Source organism: Mixophyes fleayi, chromosome 1, assembly GCF_038048845.1.
Source record: "Mixophyes fleayi isolate aMixFle1 chromosome 1, aMixFle1.hap1, whole genome shotgun sequence".
NCBI lineage: Eukaryota > Metazoa > Chordata > Amphibia > Anura > Limnodynastidae > Mixophyes > Mixophyes fleayi.
The window spans coordinates 393,146,055-393,167,398 of NC_134402.1; the positions used below are offsets into that span (position 1 = coordinate 393,146,055).

The 21,344-nt window shown below is 40.3% G+C and overlaps 1 protein-coding gene across 1 annotated transcript in view; it reads left to right on the top strand.

The window, feature by feature from the left end:
- Positions 1–17,527, top strand: part of ADGRV1 (adhesion G protein-coupled receptor V1) — a 397,132-nt gene extending 379,605 nt beyond the window's left edge. The window contains exons 88-91 of the mRNA XM_075212995.1: positions 639–760; positions 10,536–10,727; positions 11,099–11,252; positions 17,024–17,527. Of these exons, the coding sequence (XP_075069096.1) occupies positions 639–760; positions 10,536–10,727; positions 11,099–11,252; positions 17,024–17,142 (587 nt within the window). The 3' untranslated portion in view covers positions 17,143–17,527. The remainder of the gene's footprint in view (positions 1–638; positions 761–10,535; positions 10,728–11,098; positions 11,253–17,023) is intronic.
- The last annotated feature ends 3,817 nt before the right edge of the window (positions 17,528–21,344 follow it).

Here is a 21,344-nt window from a genome sequence, read left to right on the forward strand (position 1 = left end):
ATTAATTATATATACCATTTTTTCCTTCAGTAAAACTAATTTGTATTTATTTTTTATGTTTAACTTTAAAAAAAAAAAAAAAAAACTTTATTATTTTAATATTGGCAAAAGTAAAACTGACATTGCCTTTCACACATGCGTAGTGGCTGGCGAAGAAGTAAGAGTCCTCTTACCACTGCCCGCAGAGAGCTGAGCATCAATCAGCTACCCTGGTGAAATTGTGTTATTACATTGTCATATTGGGTGATAGAAGATTCTCCATATATAATATTAAGTGGACGAAGCTCACTTTATTTTCTAACATTACTGCCAGTTATTGTACTTGCATGACAATGAAAGTGAGCTCCTGCTGTCTTTCACTAGCCTTGCAATTATATGACTATCTATGATTAGTATCACCCCTGCAGGATAATAGCTGTTTTAAATATCTTGCGTAGAAATAAGATGTATAATCTTTTATATGCTGCATATATTTGTGAATGTGGCATATTGCCACTTGTAGTTTAGATATCATTTATCTGAAATGTATCTCCCATATCTGCTCCAGTTCAGCTGTCAATACATTGATATGGGGATATCGCTTGTATTCATAGTAAAGGTGTTGAGTATTAGTGACTATATCTGTGTCTGCCTTTCAGAGATACCCCTGATCTTGTACCTTTTTGCTCTTATCTCGGTGACATGGCTTTGGGGTGGATTACATGTGGCTTACAGACACCTCTGGATGCTGGTTCTCTTCATTATTTTCAACAGCCTACAGGTAAGATTGCTATTCCTTTCCTTATTTCCTTTTAGGGCACCTTCTAAAAATTGTATTAAAAAAACCCAACAATTCACCAGAACCTCCCATTCCATTATGGCTGGTGCCCACACACTGCAGGTCACCAGTACATTAACACAACATACACAATTAACAGACATCACAATTAACATATCTAGGGCTCTCATTTGTTCTGGATTTCCATTATAATTTCTGTTTTTTTGTCATGTGAAATGTCTTGATTAAGACTGCTTATTATCAACTAATAGTGCAGATCTCTGAAACACTTTATATTTCTTTTACCAAACTCCTTATTCTCATTAACAAGATGATGGGGGGTAGATTCCTGAAAGTATTTTAATGTACTTGCATACTGCTCGGTGAGGGACACGTAACAATTAGCGATATTGCTGTTTTAAGTGATTTTCTATCACCGTGATAAGCCACATTTTAGTAGACCCCTAGGGATATATTTACTAAACTGCGGGTTTGGAAAAGTGGACATGTTGCCTATAGGCAACCAATCAGATTCTAGCTGTCATTTTGTAGAATGTAATCAATAAATAACTAAAATCTGATTGGTTGCTATAGGCAACATCTCCACTTTTGAAACCTTAGTTTAGTAAGTATACCCCCTAGAATCTTGACTAAACTACACATCTAGTGTATCTCCAGACTGTGATCATAACAACAACAAACCATTTGTACAAGCTTGCATTAAAGTAGAATAAAATATAGACTCCAAAAAGAGTGGGATGTATTTATAATAGGATTGAACACCTTAGTGTTACAATACTTATCTAGGGCAGACAAAATATAGACTCAATATAGTGTTACAATACTTATTATCTTTATGATCCATATATATTCACACAAGAAAAATTAAATTTAAAGAGCCTGCTTACAATGGATGCTCACCACATTTTTCCATAAGTTCTGATACACACTTACAATCTGTGCATAATACACTGCACCTGTGTGTGAAATGTGTTATTTTTATTACTGTTTATATATCACTAGCATATTATGCAGCTCTGTACAATAAGATATTTAATCATTTACACCAATTCTGCCCCAATAAAACTTGCAATCTAAATTATCCACACCAATGCACACACACCTACACCATTAGGGCTATTTTAGTCAGAAGCCATTAAAATAATAGTGATTGGTATCTATTTTTCACACACCCTTAAAATAACCCGAACTTTCAGTAAAAGAATAATAACTCTCTTGTATCCTTGTACGCAGTCCTGACTTGTTTACAGCTTATCAGACTCAAAGCAAAGTTATTTTGAGTGCTTTTAGGGGAAAGTACACGGCTTCTCATAAATTTGTATATGATATAACAACTCTCATGTTGATGTTTCCATATATAGTCTTGCTATATGCTTATATAGTAATGTTATGCTCTGCCAAAGTCCCAACAAGGAATCACATTTCAATTTTGGAAAGTACCTGTAAAACACTTTTATCCTGTACTGCATCACGCCAAGGCAAATATAGATTTCTGGGAAGTCCTCTTGTGGGATTTATGGCTGTATTGTCACTTCATGTTATCAGCTTTATTTCTAAGTAGAGAACTATTATTTTTACAGACTGATAACAATTCTGTGATAAGCATATATCAATTAGAACAGTCAGACTGTCCTTGGAACAATGCAAAATAACAAGACCAAAGTCTTGTTTTAGCATTGAAGCTGTCAATATGATTGGGAACAGTGTGAATAAATGAGATAGCAGAGGCAGCCAGGAAATGATTGGGCCTAATTCATCAAGACAGGCATACTGAACACATCGCATGGAATTTGAACATACGCACGCCTGAATTCAACAAGGAACGGATCTGAAAATACGTTCGCTGATGAATTCAGGTGTAGGTCTGCTCAGGTGTAGGTCTGCAAGACACTGCAGGATATGATCAATGCGCACAGAAAAACAAACACCTTTTTAATTAATGTCACCTGTTAATAATATAGACCTGTAGCACGATCAAGAGACACGAAAAAAAACAAACATGTACCTTTGAGATGTCCAAGGCTTGAATGGGGGCTGCTTGCGCTCGGTTTTGGCACATCATTAATGTTCATTGACTACGGGCGAAAGTAAGTGTCCTTTGTGCACGAAGATTAATTGAATGTTGATGCGTTTAGTTGCATATGGTCCGGTTCTGGGAATGCTCAGATTAAAATAGTGGATTATACGCACAAAATCAGCATTTACATTCCTTGGTGAATCAGGCCCGCAATATGAAGCAAGTAGGTAGTCCATGCAGTTAGGTATTGTAGTTGATGTGGTGGATGAACTAGTGGTTCTAGATATGGGAAATTCCACACCACAGGACAAATTACAGTATTACTTTGCCCTTTTCTTATCATTTTTCCTTCTGAAGAAGAGGCATCTCTTCTCTAGTTCAATATTTTCTTTAAGGCAGCAAAGTGTGTTTTTGTCTGTTTTGTTGTTATATAAGTTTAAATTGATTGATGTTTATTGCTTAGGGCAGCCATTTATTTGCATTATACTTTATCAAACTATACTTGATGGCATAATTCATATCTAACTAATCTTATCTGTACCATCCTCTTCTTAAAAGCCTTTAAACACTATGCTAGGGTTGGCGTTTTACTGTCTTGTATAATTTGGGGACAATACAGAGAGGAATAGAAGTCTATAGGATTGTAGATCTTTTCCTGCAAGGTTTTAAAGGAGTTTAGTCCATACTCCTCCCTTGGTAGTTGTAGAGTGGACATTCCCTCCTCTAAACTAGGGGCTCTCAACCTTTTTCATTTTAAGGCCTTCCAAACATGCTTCAAAATATCTAAGGTCCACCTGCTTCACAACACCTTATAGACTACAGTGATAAATGCTACTAGATATGCACTTGAACACACAATTTAATCACAAAAAATAGTTTTGTATCCACACTTCATCCAAAAAAGAGATTTATTTGGACCATTTTTTGACATAAGCAAGCTTCCCTTATTGCTCTCATGCAATTTCCAACCTGCTTTCCCCCATTTATAACATACGTAACATAGTAACATAGTTGATGAGGTTGAAAAAGACACCAGTCCATCAAGTTCAACCTATTTTGGATTCTCCTGCGATCACTCACTTACATTTGAAATTGAACCAGATTAAGCAACCGCAAATCTGTTTCAATCAGGAAAAATCCCTCCAGACCTTATTTTTCCCTTTATCCGCTACTATCCTTCATTTTAATTAACGGTCGTATCCCTAGATACACTTTTCCACTTAAAATTTGTCTAACCCTTTCTTAAACATATCTATTGAATTCCATATCTTGAATGCCTTTATTGTAAAGAACCCCTTCCTTTGTTGGTTGTGAAACTTCCTCTCTTTTAACCTTAGGGCAGTGGATCCCAAACTTTTTCAGTTCAAGGCACCCTTAGGGTTTTCATAATTTTTTCAAGGCACCCCTAAGCTAAAATAAATACTAAGTAGTCCTCCGCCTTGCTTACCACTGGCCCTGACCAAGGCACCCCTGTGAGATTGCCGAGACACCCCAAGGGGCCTAGTCGTACAGTTTGGGAATCACTGCCTAAGGGGGTTACCGTGTGTCCTGTGTATAGTCCTTGGGGTAAAAAGTTCCCATGAAAGTTCTCTATATTTACCCTTAATGTATTTGTACATAGTAATCATATCTCCCCTTAGACACCTTTTTTCTAAAGTACACTTTATACATTTTTGTTGCCCTTCTCTGAACCCTTTCTAGTTCCAAAATATCTTTTTTAGAGTGGTACCCATAACTATACTCCATATTCTTCAATAAGGTCTTACCAACAATTTATAAAGTGGCAAATTGCATCTATGTCCCTTTTTATGCATGCCAATACTTTGTTTTGCCCTTGCAGCTGCGTGCTTGTTTTTGATCCCTAAATGCATAACCTTACATTTATCTATGTTAAACCTCATATTCCATTTGGCCGCCCAATCCTCCAGTTTATTTAAGTGCCTCTGTAGAGAAGCTATATCTTGCTCTGATTTTATTACCTTACAGAGATTAGTGTCATCTGCAAAAATGGAAACATTATTCTCTAAACTATCACCAAGGGCATTAACAAATATATCAAAAAGGAGTGGCCCCAGCACGGAACCTTGAAGTACTCCACTTAAAACTTTTGACCAATTACAAAATGTTCCATTTATCACAACTCTCTGTTCCCTATTCTCTAACCAGTTTTCAATCCAAGTACAAATGTTGTTTCTTAGACCCAGTTCCCTTATTTTGTAAACCAACCTCTTGTGTGGCACTTTATCAAAGGCCTTCGCAAAATCTAAGTAGACCACATCTACTGTGCTGCCCTGGTCTAAGTTCCCACTAACTTCCACGTAGAAACTAGTTAGATTAGTTTGACATGACCTATCCCTCACATACCCATGCTGATCCCCACTAATAATCTTTATTGCGCACCAAGTAATCCTGAATACTATCCCTTAATATGCCTTCCAGTAGTTTCCCCACTATTGATGTCAGGCTTACAGGTCTATAATTCCCTGGTTGTGATCTCGTCCTTTTTTTAAACAACGGCACCACATCTGCTATTTGCCAATCCCTTGGTACTGAGCCTGTTGAGATTGAATCTATGAAAATTAAGAATAGCGGTCCAGCTATTTCTGAGTTTAGCTCCATAAGAACCCTTAGGTGTATGCCATCAGGACCTTGAGCTTTATTTATCTTAATATTCTTCAATCGCCTTTGGACATTTTCCTTTGTCAGCCTAGTATTAATTAATGGTACGATTTCATTTCCGTTTTTATGTATTAATCCTAACATTTGTTCCTCTCTAGTAAATGCTGAAGAAAAGAAAGTGTTTAATGCCTAAGTATCATTTATCAATTCACCCATCTCACTTCTTAGGGGTCCTATAGTATATTTTTTAATCCTTTTGCCATTTATATACTTAAAAAACTTTTTGGGGTTTCTTAATTTCTTTTGCGACTTGTTTTTCATTTTCTAATTTAGCCAATCTAATTTCCTTTTTGCATGTTTTATTACATTCCTTGTATCTACGGAAGGACTCCTTAGACTCTATAGACTTTAAATGCACGCTTCTTCCTTTGCATTTCTTCCCTTACCTTTTTATTTAGCCACATTGGTTTAGACTTAATTATTTTACATTTATTTCCCATACTAATGAACTTATACCTGTATGTTTCCAACAACATTTTAACATGAGACCATATTATTATCACTGTTTCCCAAGTGCTCCCTTACTTGAATATTTGATATTACGTCTCAATTATTTGTTAATACTAGGTCCAGTATAGTCCAGTTCATAGTTGGTTCCTCTACTAATTGGGACATGTAATGGGCTTTTAGCATGCTCAGAAACCTATTTCCCCTAGCTGTACCGAAGGTCTCAGTACTCCAGTCAATGTCCGGATAATTAAAATTCCCCATAATTAAAACTTGACCTAGTTGTGTAGCCTTTTCAATTTGCTGTAGAAGTTGTGCTTCCTCAATCATAATAATATATGGTGGTTTATAGCATATCAGCAACTTCTCTGTACTTTTTCCTCCACTGGATATTTCCACCCACAATGTCTCTATATTATCACCAATATTCTCATAAATAGCTTCCTGAATACTTGGTTTTAACTCTGGCTTAATATAAAGACATACTGTTCCTCCCCTTTTATTTACTCTATCCTTCCTGAAGAGAGTATAGCCTTCCAAGTTGACTGCTCAGTCATGTGTATCATCCCACCAGGTCTCCGTAATACCTATAATATCATACTGCTCATTCATTGCTACTAGTTCTAACCTCCCATTTTGCCTGTCAGGCTTCTTGCATTTGCAAGCATACACTTAAGTCTATTGTCTCCCTTACGTATTTCTTTTTGCTTTAACATGTGCCTCTCCTTATCGGCTTATCTCCTCCAACCTTCTAACCATCCTCTCCCCTAGCACAGCAGCCCCCTCCTCATTCAGATGCAATCCATCTCAACAATAAAGATGGCAACTAATTGAGAAATCAGCCCAGTGCTCTAAGAATCCAAAACCCTCCTTCCTACACCAATCTTTTAGCCACTCATTAACCTCCCTAATCTCCCGCTGCCTCCCTGGACTAGCGCGTGGCACAGGTAGTATTTCCGTAAATACTACCTTGGATGTCCTTGCCTTAAGTTTGCGACCTATGTCCCTGAAATCATTCTGTAGGACACCCCATCTTCCCCTAACTTGGTCATTGGTGCCAACATGCACCAAAACCGCCAGTTCATTCCCAGCCCCTCCCAACAATCTGTCCACCTGATCCGCAATATGCCGAGCCCGAGCACCCGGGAGACAACACACTGTTCGGCATGCATGGTCCCGGTGACAGATTGCCCTATCTACCTTCCTAATAATTGAATTCCCTACCACCACAATGTGCCTGGGTCCCTGAGTAATTTTGGTTCCCTCTATGCTGGAGAGACCATTCCCCTGGTTGCTAGAGGAACCAGTCTCACCCAACTCTACCAATTCTGAATTGCCTTCCTCAGTATCTTCGCCCAATCTGGCAAATCTGCTGGGATTGCTTAGATCAGAACTGTCCTGCTTCTTCCTCCCTCTGCTACTACCTCTAGTAACTATTACCCAGCTGCCTACCTGTGCATCCTCCTCTGTCTCTGCTCCACCCTGCTCAGATAACGCATCAACGGTGAGCTGTAAACTCTGCTCCAGGTTGGCAATCTCTCTCAATGTTGCAATGGCCTGCTTTAGATCAGATACCTGGGCTTCCAAAGAGACCAATTGCTCACATTTCTCACAGAGGTATAAACCTTTGAACAATTGCTCCAAGTGGGCATACATATGATAAAATATGCATTGAATGAGATCATCAAGCCTGCTACCACTCATCTTATAACTAATTTAACTTCTTATAAACTACAGTGAACTCAAAAGTACTAACTTTTGCTAGCCACTTGCCAGATTATACCCCCTTCTGGATTCAACTCCTTACTGGATCTAACTCCACACTTTAAACAAAAAGCACTTGAAATCAAAATGCAGTGGAAATCACAAGCTCAATGAAATCGCTTACCACCACCTGTTAAATAGAGCTTGCACCAACCAGCTGTATCAACTAATGCAATTAAACCACACCCACTAGCTCTGACTTGAAAAAAAATAATAATAATAAACACACAGAAAAACAAATCCCCTTTATGCGCAGCTCCCTCTCCTCCTCCTTTATCTCAACTTTCTCCACTCTTTTCCCTTCCACAGCCCAGATCCCCCTCCCCCATATATTCCTCTGTCTATACCGCAAGTTGCAGTTTGCTGTTTGACTCATACTTGCCAACTATTCCTCGTTGGCTTCAGGGAGATCCTGGGGGAGGTGGGAGTGCGTGGGCGGGACTTGATGAAACGCATCATTTTGGCCCGCCCCTAAATGTTTGTCACAATTTTGACCAATTATAGCAGGGGGCGGGGCTAAAATGGCACAATATTTGCGTCATTAAGCCTCGCCCCTCATCACTTATCTATTCAGGGAGGTCTCCCAGAAAAGCGGGAGTAGGCAACTATGCGTTAAAGAAAAGCAGCTAATGAATCTCTAGAGACTGACGTGTCCTTTATATTTCTGTCTGCATTACTGAAGTCATATTGTCTTACCTGTCAGTCTTTGAATATTTCTTGGTCTCCATGAAAATGGCCACCTCCATAGGCATCAATACATGGACATAGAAGACAATTTCTTAACTGTGTCATCAAGCCACAGATGGCGAAGCCAACCACGTCTTGTACTGGCTCAGTATCAGGGAGAATGCCAGACTCTTCAGGGAGTGAGGGAGATCACCCCTATTTCAGGGAGTATCCCTGACATTCAGGGAGAGTTGGCAAGTATGGAGTAATGCACAGTAGTGAGAAAAAGATTAATAAGCAGGACAAACAATCATATATGGCAGACATGTTATGTAATAAGCAGAAGAATAATATGGTTGGTACAATGTTCTAAATTATAGTGTGGGATTATATATTGTTGGCATAATGTTGTTATAATGAGCTAAGGGTTGTATATAGTGGGCACAGGCCTTTATGTGCTCTTTCAATAACACACACACACTATGTTTGTTTCTCTTTATCAGTTTTTATTTTGATTATATGTGTGTGACAGTATTTAAGTAGGGAGTGAGGGAGATCACCCCTATTTCAGGGAGTCTCCCTGACATTCAGGAAGAGTTGGCAAGTATGGTTTAACTTTTTCTATTTCTGATTAGGGGAAGGAACATACTGTAAAACATGATATATCTCTTCTGCAGTGGAATGTCAAGCTAGTAATAAATAGTTTCACTTCACCTCTATCCCTCATATGCTAATCTACCTTCCTGGTTTAATTGTCTCTGCATAGAGAAAAGCATGTTTGTATAGTTCCCAACTGTCCCTAATTTTAGGGGCAGTCCCAGACTTTGTCACTGGAATGTTTGTCTTTGGAAATGTCCCTATTTGTAAATATCGACCAACCACACATTGAAATTCCTTATTCACTGCATGTTGAATGATATCTTATTCTCTTTACACATTCATTTTTGCCTGGGACCCTCGGTTACCCAGGTAGACTGTGTATGTCTACAAAAGCAATATTTCTATTACTACATTGCCAAAATCACAACTTATCTATCAATAATGGGAGGTATCTCTAAATAAGTACAAAAGTGCAGTAATCCATAACAACCAAGTAGCAATTAGCATTGATGGATCTATAACCCGTTGATGAATAGAAATGTCTGGTTGGTTGCGTTTGAGGTGGCATGTTTTTCCATGACTGCAATTTATAATTGCTCCAACTGTTTGCATATACACACTTCAAGTCTGAGTCATTAAGGCATGTATCGTATCTGCTCACTTTGAGCATGTCAACGCAGAATCACAACCGGGAGATACGGCTGTAAAGACAGCCCTGTCTGCTGCGTGCGCGGACGGAACGGACACTTACTACAGCCTATGATTTCAGGGATTGAATAGGGCGGACAAGGTGCTTTTGGCCATAGTCAATTTACAGTAGGGGCGTGCCAAGCTGGAGAGCAGGCAGCCACATCCAAATCAAGCTCTGTGCATCTCAAAGTTACTTGCCTGAGTCCTAGTGATGTCAGTATCGTTTGCATGCTATAACATGTATCTACAATCAGGAGCAACTGTAAAAATGTATTTTATGTACAGTAGACATTAAGGACATCCTAATAAATGTTTTTCCAAGGGAAAAGAAATATATAGAAAAAACTTTTTTTAAAAAGATTTCCATTTATAATCATAAAATGACTATATTAATTTATTTTTTATTTATTTTTCTATGCGTTCTTTTGAGATTTTATATTCCACATAGACATTGTACACGTCCTGCAGTGTCTGGTCTAGTATAGCTGGATAAAACTACACCCATAGTCCACACCACACGTATCTTTAGATCTGTTCCTTGTTGAATTCTGGAGCTGATTTATGTGCGGTTAAGGCATGGTGCGCTCAGTATGCGTGCCTCAATGACTCAGGACCTTCATTTCAGACTTCTCCCAGCCGTCTGTCTGTGAAAAGTGTTTATTACAGGGACTTCTGGGAGTTATTTAACTCTGTAATAAAGTCCCTGCTAATCTGCTACTTGGGGGATAGTGCACAAATGTTAAGCTTTGCTGGAGATCCTCTGTAATGGTTGAAGTATATATGTACATGCTACCAAATTAAGAGTTAATCACCCTGATATTTTAGTGTATACTTAATGTAGTATAATGTAATGTAATAAAACAATACTTTATCATTATTTTGGTTTCGTTGTAGGGTCTTTATGCCTTTGTGGTTTACTTTATTATGCACAACCAGCTGTGCTGCCCAGTTAAAGCTAGTTACAGCATAGAGATGGATGGACATAGGAGCCCAGCCTCCACTTTCTTCACACCCAGCAGTGGGATGCCTCCAGCTGGGGCGGAGATCAGCAAGTCCACTCAGAATCTGATTAGTGCAATGGAAGAGGTAATGTGCATCACTTATTATTCTTCATTCTCAGGGAATGGTTCTATGGTGCACAGATATGGACTGCAGTATTTAAGATGGTTTTATTCCACACTCTAGGGCAGATTTATCAAAGGCCACAAATGGTTGTGGCCCATTGATGTCTGCAATAATGCATTTTTTTTTTTCAATTTAATTTTGCCCTATGTATGTAATGGTTTATTTGCCGGTGATAATCCTGGCACTGCTAAGTATGCTTTTACATGCCTGTTCAGACAACCATCATACCTGTTCTGTTAAGGCCATCTCAAATAATGTTCAATCACAGCAATAAGTGTTACTTTAATAAAACAGTAATCTCCGTTCTTCATTTTGACTTACTCCTCTCTCAGATTTCATCGGAATGGGAGAGGTCTGGCAGCCAAGAAAAGCAAAGTCCTCAGAATGGTGCAGCCTACACTCCTTCCGGAGGGTACAGTAATGGCTCCCTGGTAGCTGATGAAGAACTGCAAGAATTTGATGACTTAATATTTGTTTTAAAAGCTGGTACGTTGCACACTTACATCATTTCTTTTGGAACTGTAATGTTGTTTTGTTTCATAAATAGAGTTGACGTTTATCTCTAGTAATAATGAAAGATGATAGTTTTGCAATGTTGTAAAATCTTTCCTTGCTATGGTCGTCAGTACAGCTCTGTTTACCTGTGGGTTTTCTAGTAGTTAATAGCTGCCAACCAGAATCCATCTCATCCATACTTGCCATCCGCTCCGGGAAATCCTGGAGCAGAGGTCATGTGACAAGGGGTAGGAGGGGGCGTGGTGACGATAGTGCGTCACCATAGCCCCGCCCCCTGCTAAAAAATGCTAAAATTCACTTAATTTCAAAGCAGGGGACAGGGCTTGATGACTCGATATTGCATCATGAAGCCCCACCTCCATCACGTCCGGGAGAATGCCTGCTCTCCCGGGAGTCCAGGAGGACTCTCTGAAATTAGGGAGCTTCCCGGGAGAGTAGGCAAGTATGATCTTATCAGAGTCACTGACTTGAGTTGAATTTGTTCTATTTACTGATATTGTCTGTATAGCAGCTTCAAAGTATTACAAAATAGTGCAAATTGCACAAGTATGGTGACTATACCCGCACCATGGTGTGCACTATGTCAGTCTACATAACACAGTGTTTCAGGAAATATCTTTTGAAGGAGTCCGTAACGCTCGGCAGCTGTACCCATCCTCTTTAGTGAAGCAAATCTATTGTTTTAGTGGCAAAAAAAGCCCTATAGAAAATATTTAATTTCCTAATTAACTAATGTTTCCCTTTAATGTACCCAGCTGCACTAAACAATGGTTTTCTTTGAACAGGTTGTGGAGAATAAAATATACTGCAGTATTGAAATAAGAGGTTAAGCATAAGGGTTTTGTTTTCTACCCACTCATTCTAAAAGCCACTTGAGAGCTAGAAATAGTGGTCTCCATTATCACGCTGAATGAGACTGCTCTGCATGCACCAGGAGCTGCTGTCTTGTTCTACAGTCAGCAGCTACAACAGACATGACGCACAGCTCTATTACACAGAGCACCTGCTGGAGAACATGGCAGCAAATAAAGAAAGTTACGTTATTTTCACAAATACATCAAAGGATGTTTATGTTTCGTGTTCACCTAGAAAAAACAAGTACTACAAAATTAGGATCTGTTATGAAATGTTTATATAATATATACATAACAGATGATTGTACGCTGCAATCTTCCCCAACTAAGCTTTTAACCCTCTCCCTCCTCAGCTCTATATTTTTAATTCACTTCTGTTACATCAGTGGTGGACAGTGGCGGAACTACTATTGGTGCGGCAGGAGCAGTGCTTCGGGGCCCATGCAGTTAATGGGGCCCGCTGCATGGCAGATGCAGAGGGTCGGAACTAGTGAGCTGCGGGCCCCTGTTCCCTCCTTTCGGCTTACTGCACCAGGGTCCACAGCTCGCTAATTTCCATTTACAACACAGGTCAAATAAAAAGGACATAGCACAAATGTCTATGACCAAGTAAAGTGACCCACACTCACTCTCAATAAAAGGGTGATCAATCATATTTTTTACCTGCAGCAAGAGAAATATCCTCTCTTGCCGCAATTTAACAATGCATTTTTGCTGGGGCAGCAGAGTGATACTCAGTCTCTAGTGATACAGGCTCGCAGCAGTACGGCTGAACTTGCTGATTCGCCATGCCAATGTGGGAGCATGTGTGAACCATCTTGCCGGTTCATACATGTGCAGTGAAACAGGAAGCCTGGACAGTTCCACTTTCAATAAAAAAATAGAAAAATTAAATATTTTCATATATTTAAATAAAAACAAAATGCTTTATTTAAATATTAATGTATTTTTTATTGTGTAGAGTTGCTGCAGGCTGCGCGATACTTATGCCGTCAGTGTCCATGGTAAATAGGCTTCCTCATAGTATGCATGGGAGAAGCCTTCAACAGAGATCCAGACAAAAGCTACTACCACCGATACCCCTTTGCTAAATAGGGAGAAGCCTTATCTGGTGAAAATGAGAGACATATCTTTTCTCCCTTTGTTAAATAGGCCCCTAAGTTGCATAATGTATCATATGATTAAGTTATCCGCCACTTTCAAGAGGAATCTGAAAGATCTTCCTAACACTTATTAGTAAGAGTCCCAATGTTGTGTTGTGTATATATATATTAAGAATTTGTGGGTGAAATTCACCAGAAAGTAACCCCGAGCCTCCAAAAAGGTAATGTGTCTCACTGGAGGCCCGGGGTCACCCAAATATAACTTGAGATCTTGTAACAGTGCTTCTCAAAATTAGAGCAATAAGAAACATGGCAAAAGGTGGTGGCAGACAGCTTAAAATGAGTAAAATTAAAATTGCCCATACTTGCTTACTCTCCCAGGCTTCCAGGAGAGCAGCCAAGTCTCCTGCATCCTGTTCCTGATCACCCTCAATGAAGTGATTCATGATGAATCATATAATTTTAACCCCCCCTCTCTGTCAAAAATGCAGATTTTGTTGTGGGGCGGGGCCAAAATTAGGTGATTTGCCCCCTTCCGCTCCCACCACACCCCTCTTCAGGGATCTCTTGGAGGGAGAGCCCTCAAAATAGGCAAGTATGAAATTACCCATGCATTCAACTGTACTATAAAAATACCTGAATTAACGATTTAAGAAAACCGCATGATATCACACAAGTGTGTTCATTTAAAATGTGAAAAACTGTAAACCACATAAAACACATTCATGTGTATGTATATATATATATATATATATATATATATATATAGGGTTTGCCTCTTACAATTTCTCTTACATTTGTGATCTTTATTTCTTTAGAAGAGCTTTGTTTGTCTTGCCACCTTGTGAAACCAATACAATACCGATTCTGGTCACTCGCTGTAGAATAAGCCTTTAGTTAAAGGTTTAGCCTTACACTAGCTTTACTTCATACAATAGAACAAATGACAGGAAACAAGATTTCAGGTTGTATATTCACTTTATTTCAATGACTAATATAATAATCGCTTCATCAGATGATGCAGACTTTGTGAAATACAAGCTCAATTAGAATGACTTCAACCCACTTAAGAATGAAGAAATAAATGCCTGATTGTTTTGTGTCTCCCTAATGAATTCACAGCAGTTTTGTGTTAATAATTGAGAGACTTTTGTTAGTTAAGTCTGTTGATTTTTGGCTCAGCTAAATGAATTATATAAAGATAGAGATGCGCGAAATTTCACAACGGTTTAGTGGAATACTTGACTCATTCCGCCGGCGCTGCTTAATTCTCCAACCCTGACACTCCAAATTTACCCGCTTCCTTCAGAAGTGCATTCGTGCAGGTGAACGCCTCTGGAGGAAATCTCGCTCCCTGACGGACTTCCTTCATTTTAAATTTATCCTCTCTTCATTCTGTTCTGCCCTCTCCCTTGCTAAACATTCCTTCTTTAAGTCCCTCATTTCGTCTCAGTCTTCTAATCCCCGGCACCTCTTTGCCACATTCTATTCTCTCCTCCCCCTCCCCTCCTCCTCCTCCTGTCCCGCTGTCCCTCTCTGCTACTGACTTCACCACCTTTTTTCTCCTCCAAAATTGAGGCCGTCAGACTCAACATCCTCTCCTCCAATCCCTCTCCTGCCACACTCATCGCTCCATCTTCTCCCACCAACCAACTCTGGTGCTGTTTCCACCCTACTTCGAGTGAAGAAGTTCTTTCCCTTATTCTATCCTCTCCCCCATCTACATGTCATCTTGATCTCATCCCCTTTCACTTTCTTCGCTCTCTCTCCCCCACTGCCTGCTCCTATCTAGCACACCTCTTCAACCTGTCACTCTCCTCCAGTATCATCCCCTCCTCATTTAAACATGCTCTTATCTCATCCTCAAAAAACCCAATCTCGATCCCACCCCACTTGCTAATTATTGCCCCATCTCACTTCTCCCCTATGCCTCTAAACTACTCAAGTGAATTGTATGCAACTGCCTCACAAGACACCTCTCAGACAATTCTCTCCTCGACCCTCTCTGTTCTCAGCCCTCTACTCTTCTCGCTCTATACTACCTCCCTGGGTGCTCTCATCTCTTCCTTCGGTCTTCAGTATCACCTTTATGGTGATGACATTCAACTCTACATCTCTTCTCCTGATCTTTCCTCCACCCTCCTCTCTCGCATATCCGACTGCCTCTCTGCCATCTCCTCCTGGATGTCCTCACACTTTCTCAAAATTAACATTTCTAAAACTGAACTTATTGTCTTCCCTCCTTCTAGATTATCCTCCCATCATCATCTCTTCAGCACTGTTAACACCACCATCATCTCCTCTGTCCCCCAACTCCGCTGCCTGGGTGTCATCCTCGACTCCTCCCTCTCTTTGCCCCCCACATTCAATCCCTTGCCCAATCCTGTCTCTTCCAACTGCGTAACATTGCCCACATCCGGCCCTTTCTCTCTCAGGATGCTACCAAAACTATCATCCATGCACTCATCATCTCCCGTCTTGATTACTGCAACCTTCTCCTTACCGGCCTCTTTTGCTCCCACCTTGCCCCCTCAGTTCTATACTCAACGCGGCTGCAAGATTTATCTTCCTTTCACGTCGCTCTTCTTCTGCCTCCGCTCTCTGCCTTGTCTTACACTGGCTCCCCTTCCCCTACAGAATCCTGTGCAAACTCCTCACCATCACCTACAAAGCTCTCTCCCACTCAACTGCCCCCTATATCTCTAACCTTCTCTCCATTCACACTCCCTCCCACTCCCTGCACTCGGCCAATGACCATCGCCTCTCTTCCACTATGATCCCCTCATCGCACTCCAGAATCCAAGATGCCCCCTTCACTGGAACGACCTCCCTCGCTCCATCTGTTTATCCCCTAACTTGTGCTCCTTCAAACAGGCACTTAAAACTCACCTGTTCCTTAATGCCTATCAACCATCCACTTTACCCTGTCTCGATCTTCTCCACTTGCTCTTATCTCCCCTCTCCTCCTGCCCTCCTTTGTTCTCTCCTTGTGTGCTATCCCCTTTACTGACTCCCTTCTGTGCCTAATGTCTGTTTACCCTCCCTTAGAATGTAAGCTCTTATGAGCAGGGCCCTCTTCCATCCTGTCTCTATACCTACTCTTCTGCTCCGTCACTAGCCATGCCTGGAGTTTCCGAACTCTTAGTATTATTTGTTTATTGTTCTGTATTGTTTCACCCTGTATTGTATACCGTTTTGTATTTGTACAGCGCTGCGGAAAACTTGTGGCGCCTAATAAATAAAGGAGAATAATAATAATAATAATTCCATATTTTGTTGTGGATTTTTGCACTTTTCTCCAGCAGAATTCGTCCTTAATTGTTCCAAGTGGAATATTTTCTTTTATTTTTGCTCTGCCCAGAATTCTCAACCCAAACCCAACCATACCACAGAATAAAGTGACTGTTGTCACTCCGGCTCTGTTTATAGGCTAGAAATTGTACAAATGCAGTGTAAAATGGTCGAAACAGAAGAGGAACTCTTTGCTCATCTCTAAGGCAGATGCATCCACATAGTGCTAATAAATCTAATCTGTTTGATGTGCTGTAAACAAAGATCCCTATGGGACCAGCTACATGTGCGACTGACTGTCAGATCATACACATTTGCAATTCACTATTGCTTGTGTACACTATAAAGAAAATTTTGTTTAATACCATCAAGTAAATACTAGTTTTATAGCCATCGATTTATATAATAGATATGATAAATATATACATTTACAATTTGCCTTATTTATTTTTTACTGGAATTATATTATTTATTTATTTGATAATCTCCTTAGGATCAGGACTGAATATCAGTGACACGGAATCATGCCACGGAAGTCAAGATGGAGGCAGCATGGCTAATTCACAAATTGTGGAACTCCGGAGAATTCCAATAGCTGACACTCATTTATAACTCATTTTTTAATACAAAACATCAATATTTTTATATTCTTATTATTGCACTAAACTGTACCACAGTGTAAAAATGTCACCAGATAACTGCTGTAATTGACTTATGCCCTAAATAGATGGGACTAAATATGTGACTATTTAAGAAAATGGACTTGAAAATAAACTGAATGGGCATAGTACTGAGAAAGTCATCAAATTAACATTTTGATTAACCTGTTTACTGTAGCAAACAATAAAACTAATTTGTTTATTTGTTACATAATGCATTTTATTTCTTAAACACATGGTTGTACGGTAGGTTTAACAAATGATATAAATATTAGTATTGGTTTTAAAAAGGTACTTGTCACTCACACACAGTGAAGGCAGCCATGTTTTGGGCATGCAACCTGAACATCCTCTCCACCTCATGACTATTGGTTCAGCTCACTCAGAGTAGAGATGTGGTATCTGTTTAGCAGCAGCATACGCAATACTATATCAGTGCAATATGTGGACTTGTAAGTGCTCAGAATCAAACACAGGAGAAAGATGATGATGACTGACGTCTCTAGTATGTAGACACATCAAGATCAGGGGCAGGCTGAGCTGGGGGGCAGGGGGGGCATCTGTTTTCCCGGGCAGGGACCCGTAGTGGGCTACCTTGGGCTGGGTCACTGGGCCACCTGCATTTATTTTCCCTGTATAATGTTCCCAATAGGCTGCTGAGAGGAATCTTGCCCCCCGGGTTACAATTTATGATCAAGATGTGCTTAAATCTTGAAGTGCTTTAAAAGTATCTTCATGCAGACACATTGTATGCACTATGCTGACTCATACATGTCTTAAGAAACGTACAAATCAGAATAAAACATGAAAATCAGAATAAACACGTTAATACACCATTTTTGCTATTTCCGTGTATGACAAATGTCATGGTGACTATGACATTCACATGTTACCTAAAGCAAACTATGTGTTTATGATTGCCTTGGGGAACTCCTCTATCCTGGGAAAAGGTGCATACATGGGCTGATCCTCCAAGTGACCAAATCTTCAAATGTGGCCAAATACAGGCATGTGTCAGATCTGACCTCAGATCTGACAGGGCACCATAAGTGCAGTCAGAAGATTACCACATACACCAACAGATCCAATTATCTACGTACCAGATGTATTGGGGTGGTCATAATTCCAGCACTGGAAATGTCGGCACTTAAGCTGCCGACATGAACATGTTACCCGGTTAAATGCCGACAGTTCCATTGTGCTGACAGGTTCACAATAGTGTGATTGGCGACATTGACAGTGCCGCTAATCACAATGCTGACATTAAAAGAGTAATGGAGGTGGGTCCGGGGTACAGCCGGTTAAGTGACAACATTTCCAGTGTCGGATTTACGTACTCCACCCATTTGTTGTCTATCCTGCTTGGAATCCTATAGATCTAAATCAGATGCTAATCAGGATCAGCAGATTCCATACACACTATCATCTGCGGTGATCTGATCTTAAGTCTAAAATGGCACAAATAGCCATCAAAGTTTCAGGGTGTATGGGATATCATAAGTAAAAGTGATAATCTGAAACTAAAGCAAGTACCACCTTTAAAAAAAAAAAGCAAAAAAAAACAACTCAATGTATAACACCTGGAAATAGTTCAGTTTCTTTAATCCACACCCATATTTATACCTTTGTTTTACCTAACAAAGCCCATAAAACATCAAGATGGTCTCAACCAACTACTTTGTGACCTCCGGCAGTACCATAGAACACTCAGCAAGCTGCCACAAAGCCCTTTCATGCACTTACATGTCATAGTCAACAATGACCACTACTGACATATACTCCACAATGATTGCTGGCAAATGGACAAAGTGCAAAGAGCAGGCACATAGCGCTTTCTCCCAGGAGGAATCCAGCGATGCACTATCATCTATACATGTCAATATAATAGAGATTATTATCATTACTTTGGAATGACATTAACAAGCATTAACTTTTCAAAGAAGCATTTGTTCCTGTAATTCATGCTTTCTGACTATTCCAAATTTTCCAGAACACTCCCATGGTCTTGCACTAAGTTCTGGGTCCTCTGAGTCTCAGGAGATGTCCCCAGTTTGATGATGGTGGCCTGCAGTACTCACCCTGTGACTTATTCTGGAAACATATTTCTCCTGCCAGGAACCAAATCCTCTCTCAGCATGATTAGCCATTGGTATTCCATTCTCACTCCTCATAAAGAGTGTCTATACATGAGCATCTATATAACAAGTCCTTAAAAAGAGGTGCTATTGGCTGGGCATGTTCACAAAGGAGGACAATCGAAAGTGGTGCCTGAGGCTGGAGAAGCATAAGCATAGGTTTGTTTTGTTGGGTTCAGAGAGGCTCCATTCCTTCAGGGCGTGGTAATTTTGTAGCAGAAGCGGGAATGTTTATAATATAAATATCACCAAAAAGTGGTGTAATTTGTCTTGTAACCATCAGAGAAGGGTCTGCTCTCTATATAGCCCAGAATGGGGTTTATTTGACAAAACAGGCCTGATTCTGGTGATTTCTGTAAATAATAGACCACAAGTTTCTGAACCAGGGCCCTATTAACAACATTTGGGGCCCCCGGGCAAAGCAGTGCACCGGGGCCCCTATATATATATAAAAAGAAAAAAAAAAAGATTATATATATGGGCCCTGCAGCCCAGGGGGCCCGTCAGAGGCAGGGAGAGAAAAAAGTTCCTGAAAAAAAGAAGAAGAAAATACTTACCTTGGTCTCCTCCTCCGTGCTGTGCTCCGCAATGGATGTCGGGCGGGCGTGATGACGTCACGCCCGACATGCACTGCGAGTGCCACACGGAGGAGGAGACCAAGGAAGGAGCCGGATCGCTAGCTGAGAGCAAGGTAAGTATTATCTTCTTCTCTTTTTCAGGAACTTTTTTCTCTTGTGGCCTCTGACGGGCCCCTATGGAAGAGATGGCCCTGTTCTGAACACCGGTATGACCTTGTGCAAACACAGCCATGTGTCTGGTAACTGCACTGTGTACATCAGGATGACATCACCTCTGAGCCTAAAATGTATATGGTGATGTGTCCTCAATATGTACCAGAAGTGAGAAAGGGATATTTGGAACACTAGCATACAGAAAGTGGTTTATTTTCTACCCTTAACACCAGAGTGATGTATTTTCTATATACTAGCTGATAATGGGTCTATCTTTAATACTAGCTATCAGAAGGTGATCTGTGTTGCATATTTGCCTCTAAACTGGGCTTTGTGCACTAGCCACCAAGATTTGCTTTTTCCATAAAATTGATGGTGTTTTATATACAGACCATAAGAATAGTTTCCAGGTTCAATAATAACCACCAAAATTGGCTCTGCTTTGTATGCAGGTAATGATTTGAATATAGACCACCAGAGCTATGAACTGGTCATCTAATGTGGCTCTACATTGTGTAATAGTCAGTGGATGTGTAGCCTACAAGGAACCGAGTACAACATGCTGGGCAATAATGTGTTCAATATGCACTGATTAATGTAATATATTAAACACTGCTAGGTATAATGTGTTGGACACTGTTGGTTGAAATGTGTTATGTTAGTATGCTATGCACTGAATGCATGAATGCTATCCATACATATTGATGTTGCAATAGACACTTTCCAACTGATCAGAGCTGGTGTTACCGTTAGGCGAATTAATATAGTGACCTTAGACCACCAACATTTCAGGGACATCTGAAGCACTGAGTGAATAACACCATAACACTAATTTAATGTTTTAATTTTCCCCTGCAGTGCCCCTGCTTTGAGCGCTGGCTGTCCTAGGTATTTCATTTAAGCACATCCTTCCTCATTGGCTGATAATGGGAAAGTGGGGGTATATTTAATCATCTAGATTAACTACTTGAATAGTGATGCTGTCACATAGTGTTCCCTCCAATAGTGTGACTCTGTGCTGCAATGTGACGGCAGAGTGCCATATTCCCAGCCTGTCACTGACACAGAGAAGCAGTAGGCGGCAGTGTCTGACATCCCCTCACTGGCCTATCCCCCCTCATCTCCACCGTGATCCATATAAGGTAAGAAGAGGGCTGGGAGGGGTATAGGGTCTGAGAGGGCTGAGAGAGTGGGCCGGCACTACTCTTCCAAAAGCCCTGTATACTACACCCACTTATTTACATAACCAATCCCAAAACAATGTGTGCAATGCTTAGTGCTCTCACTCA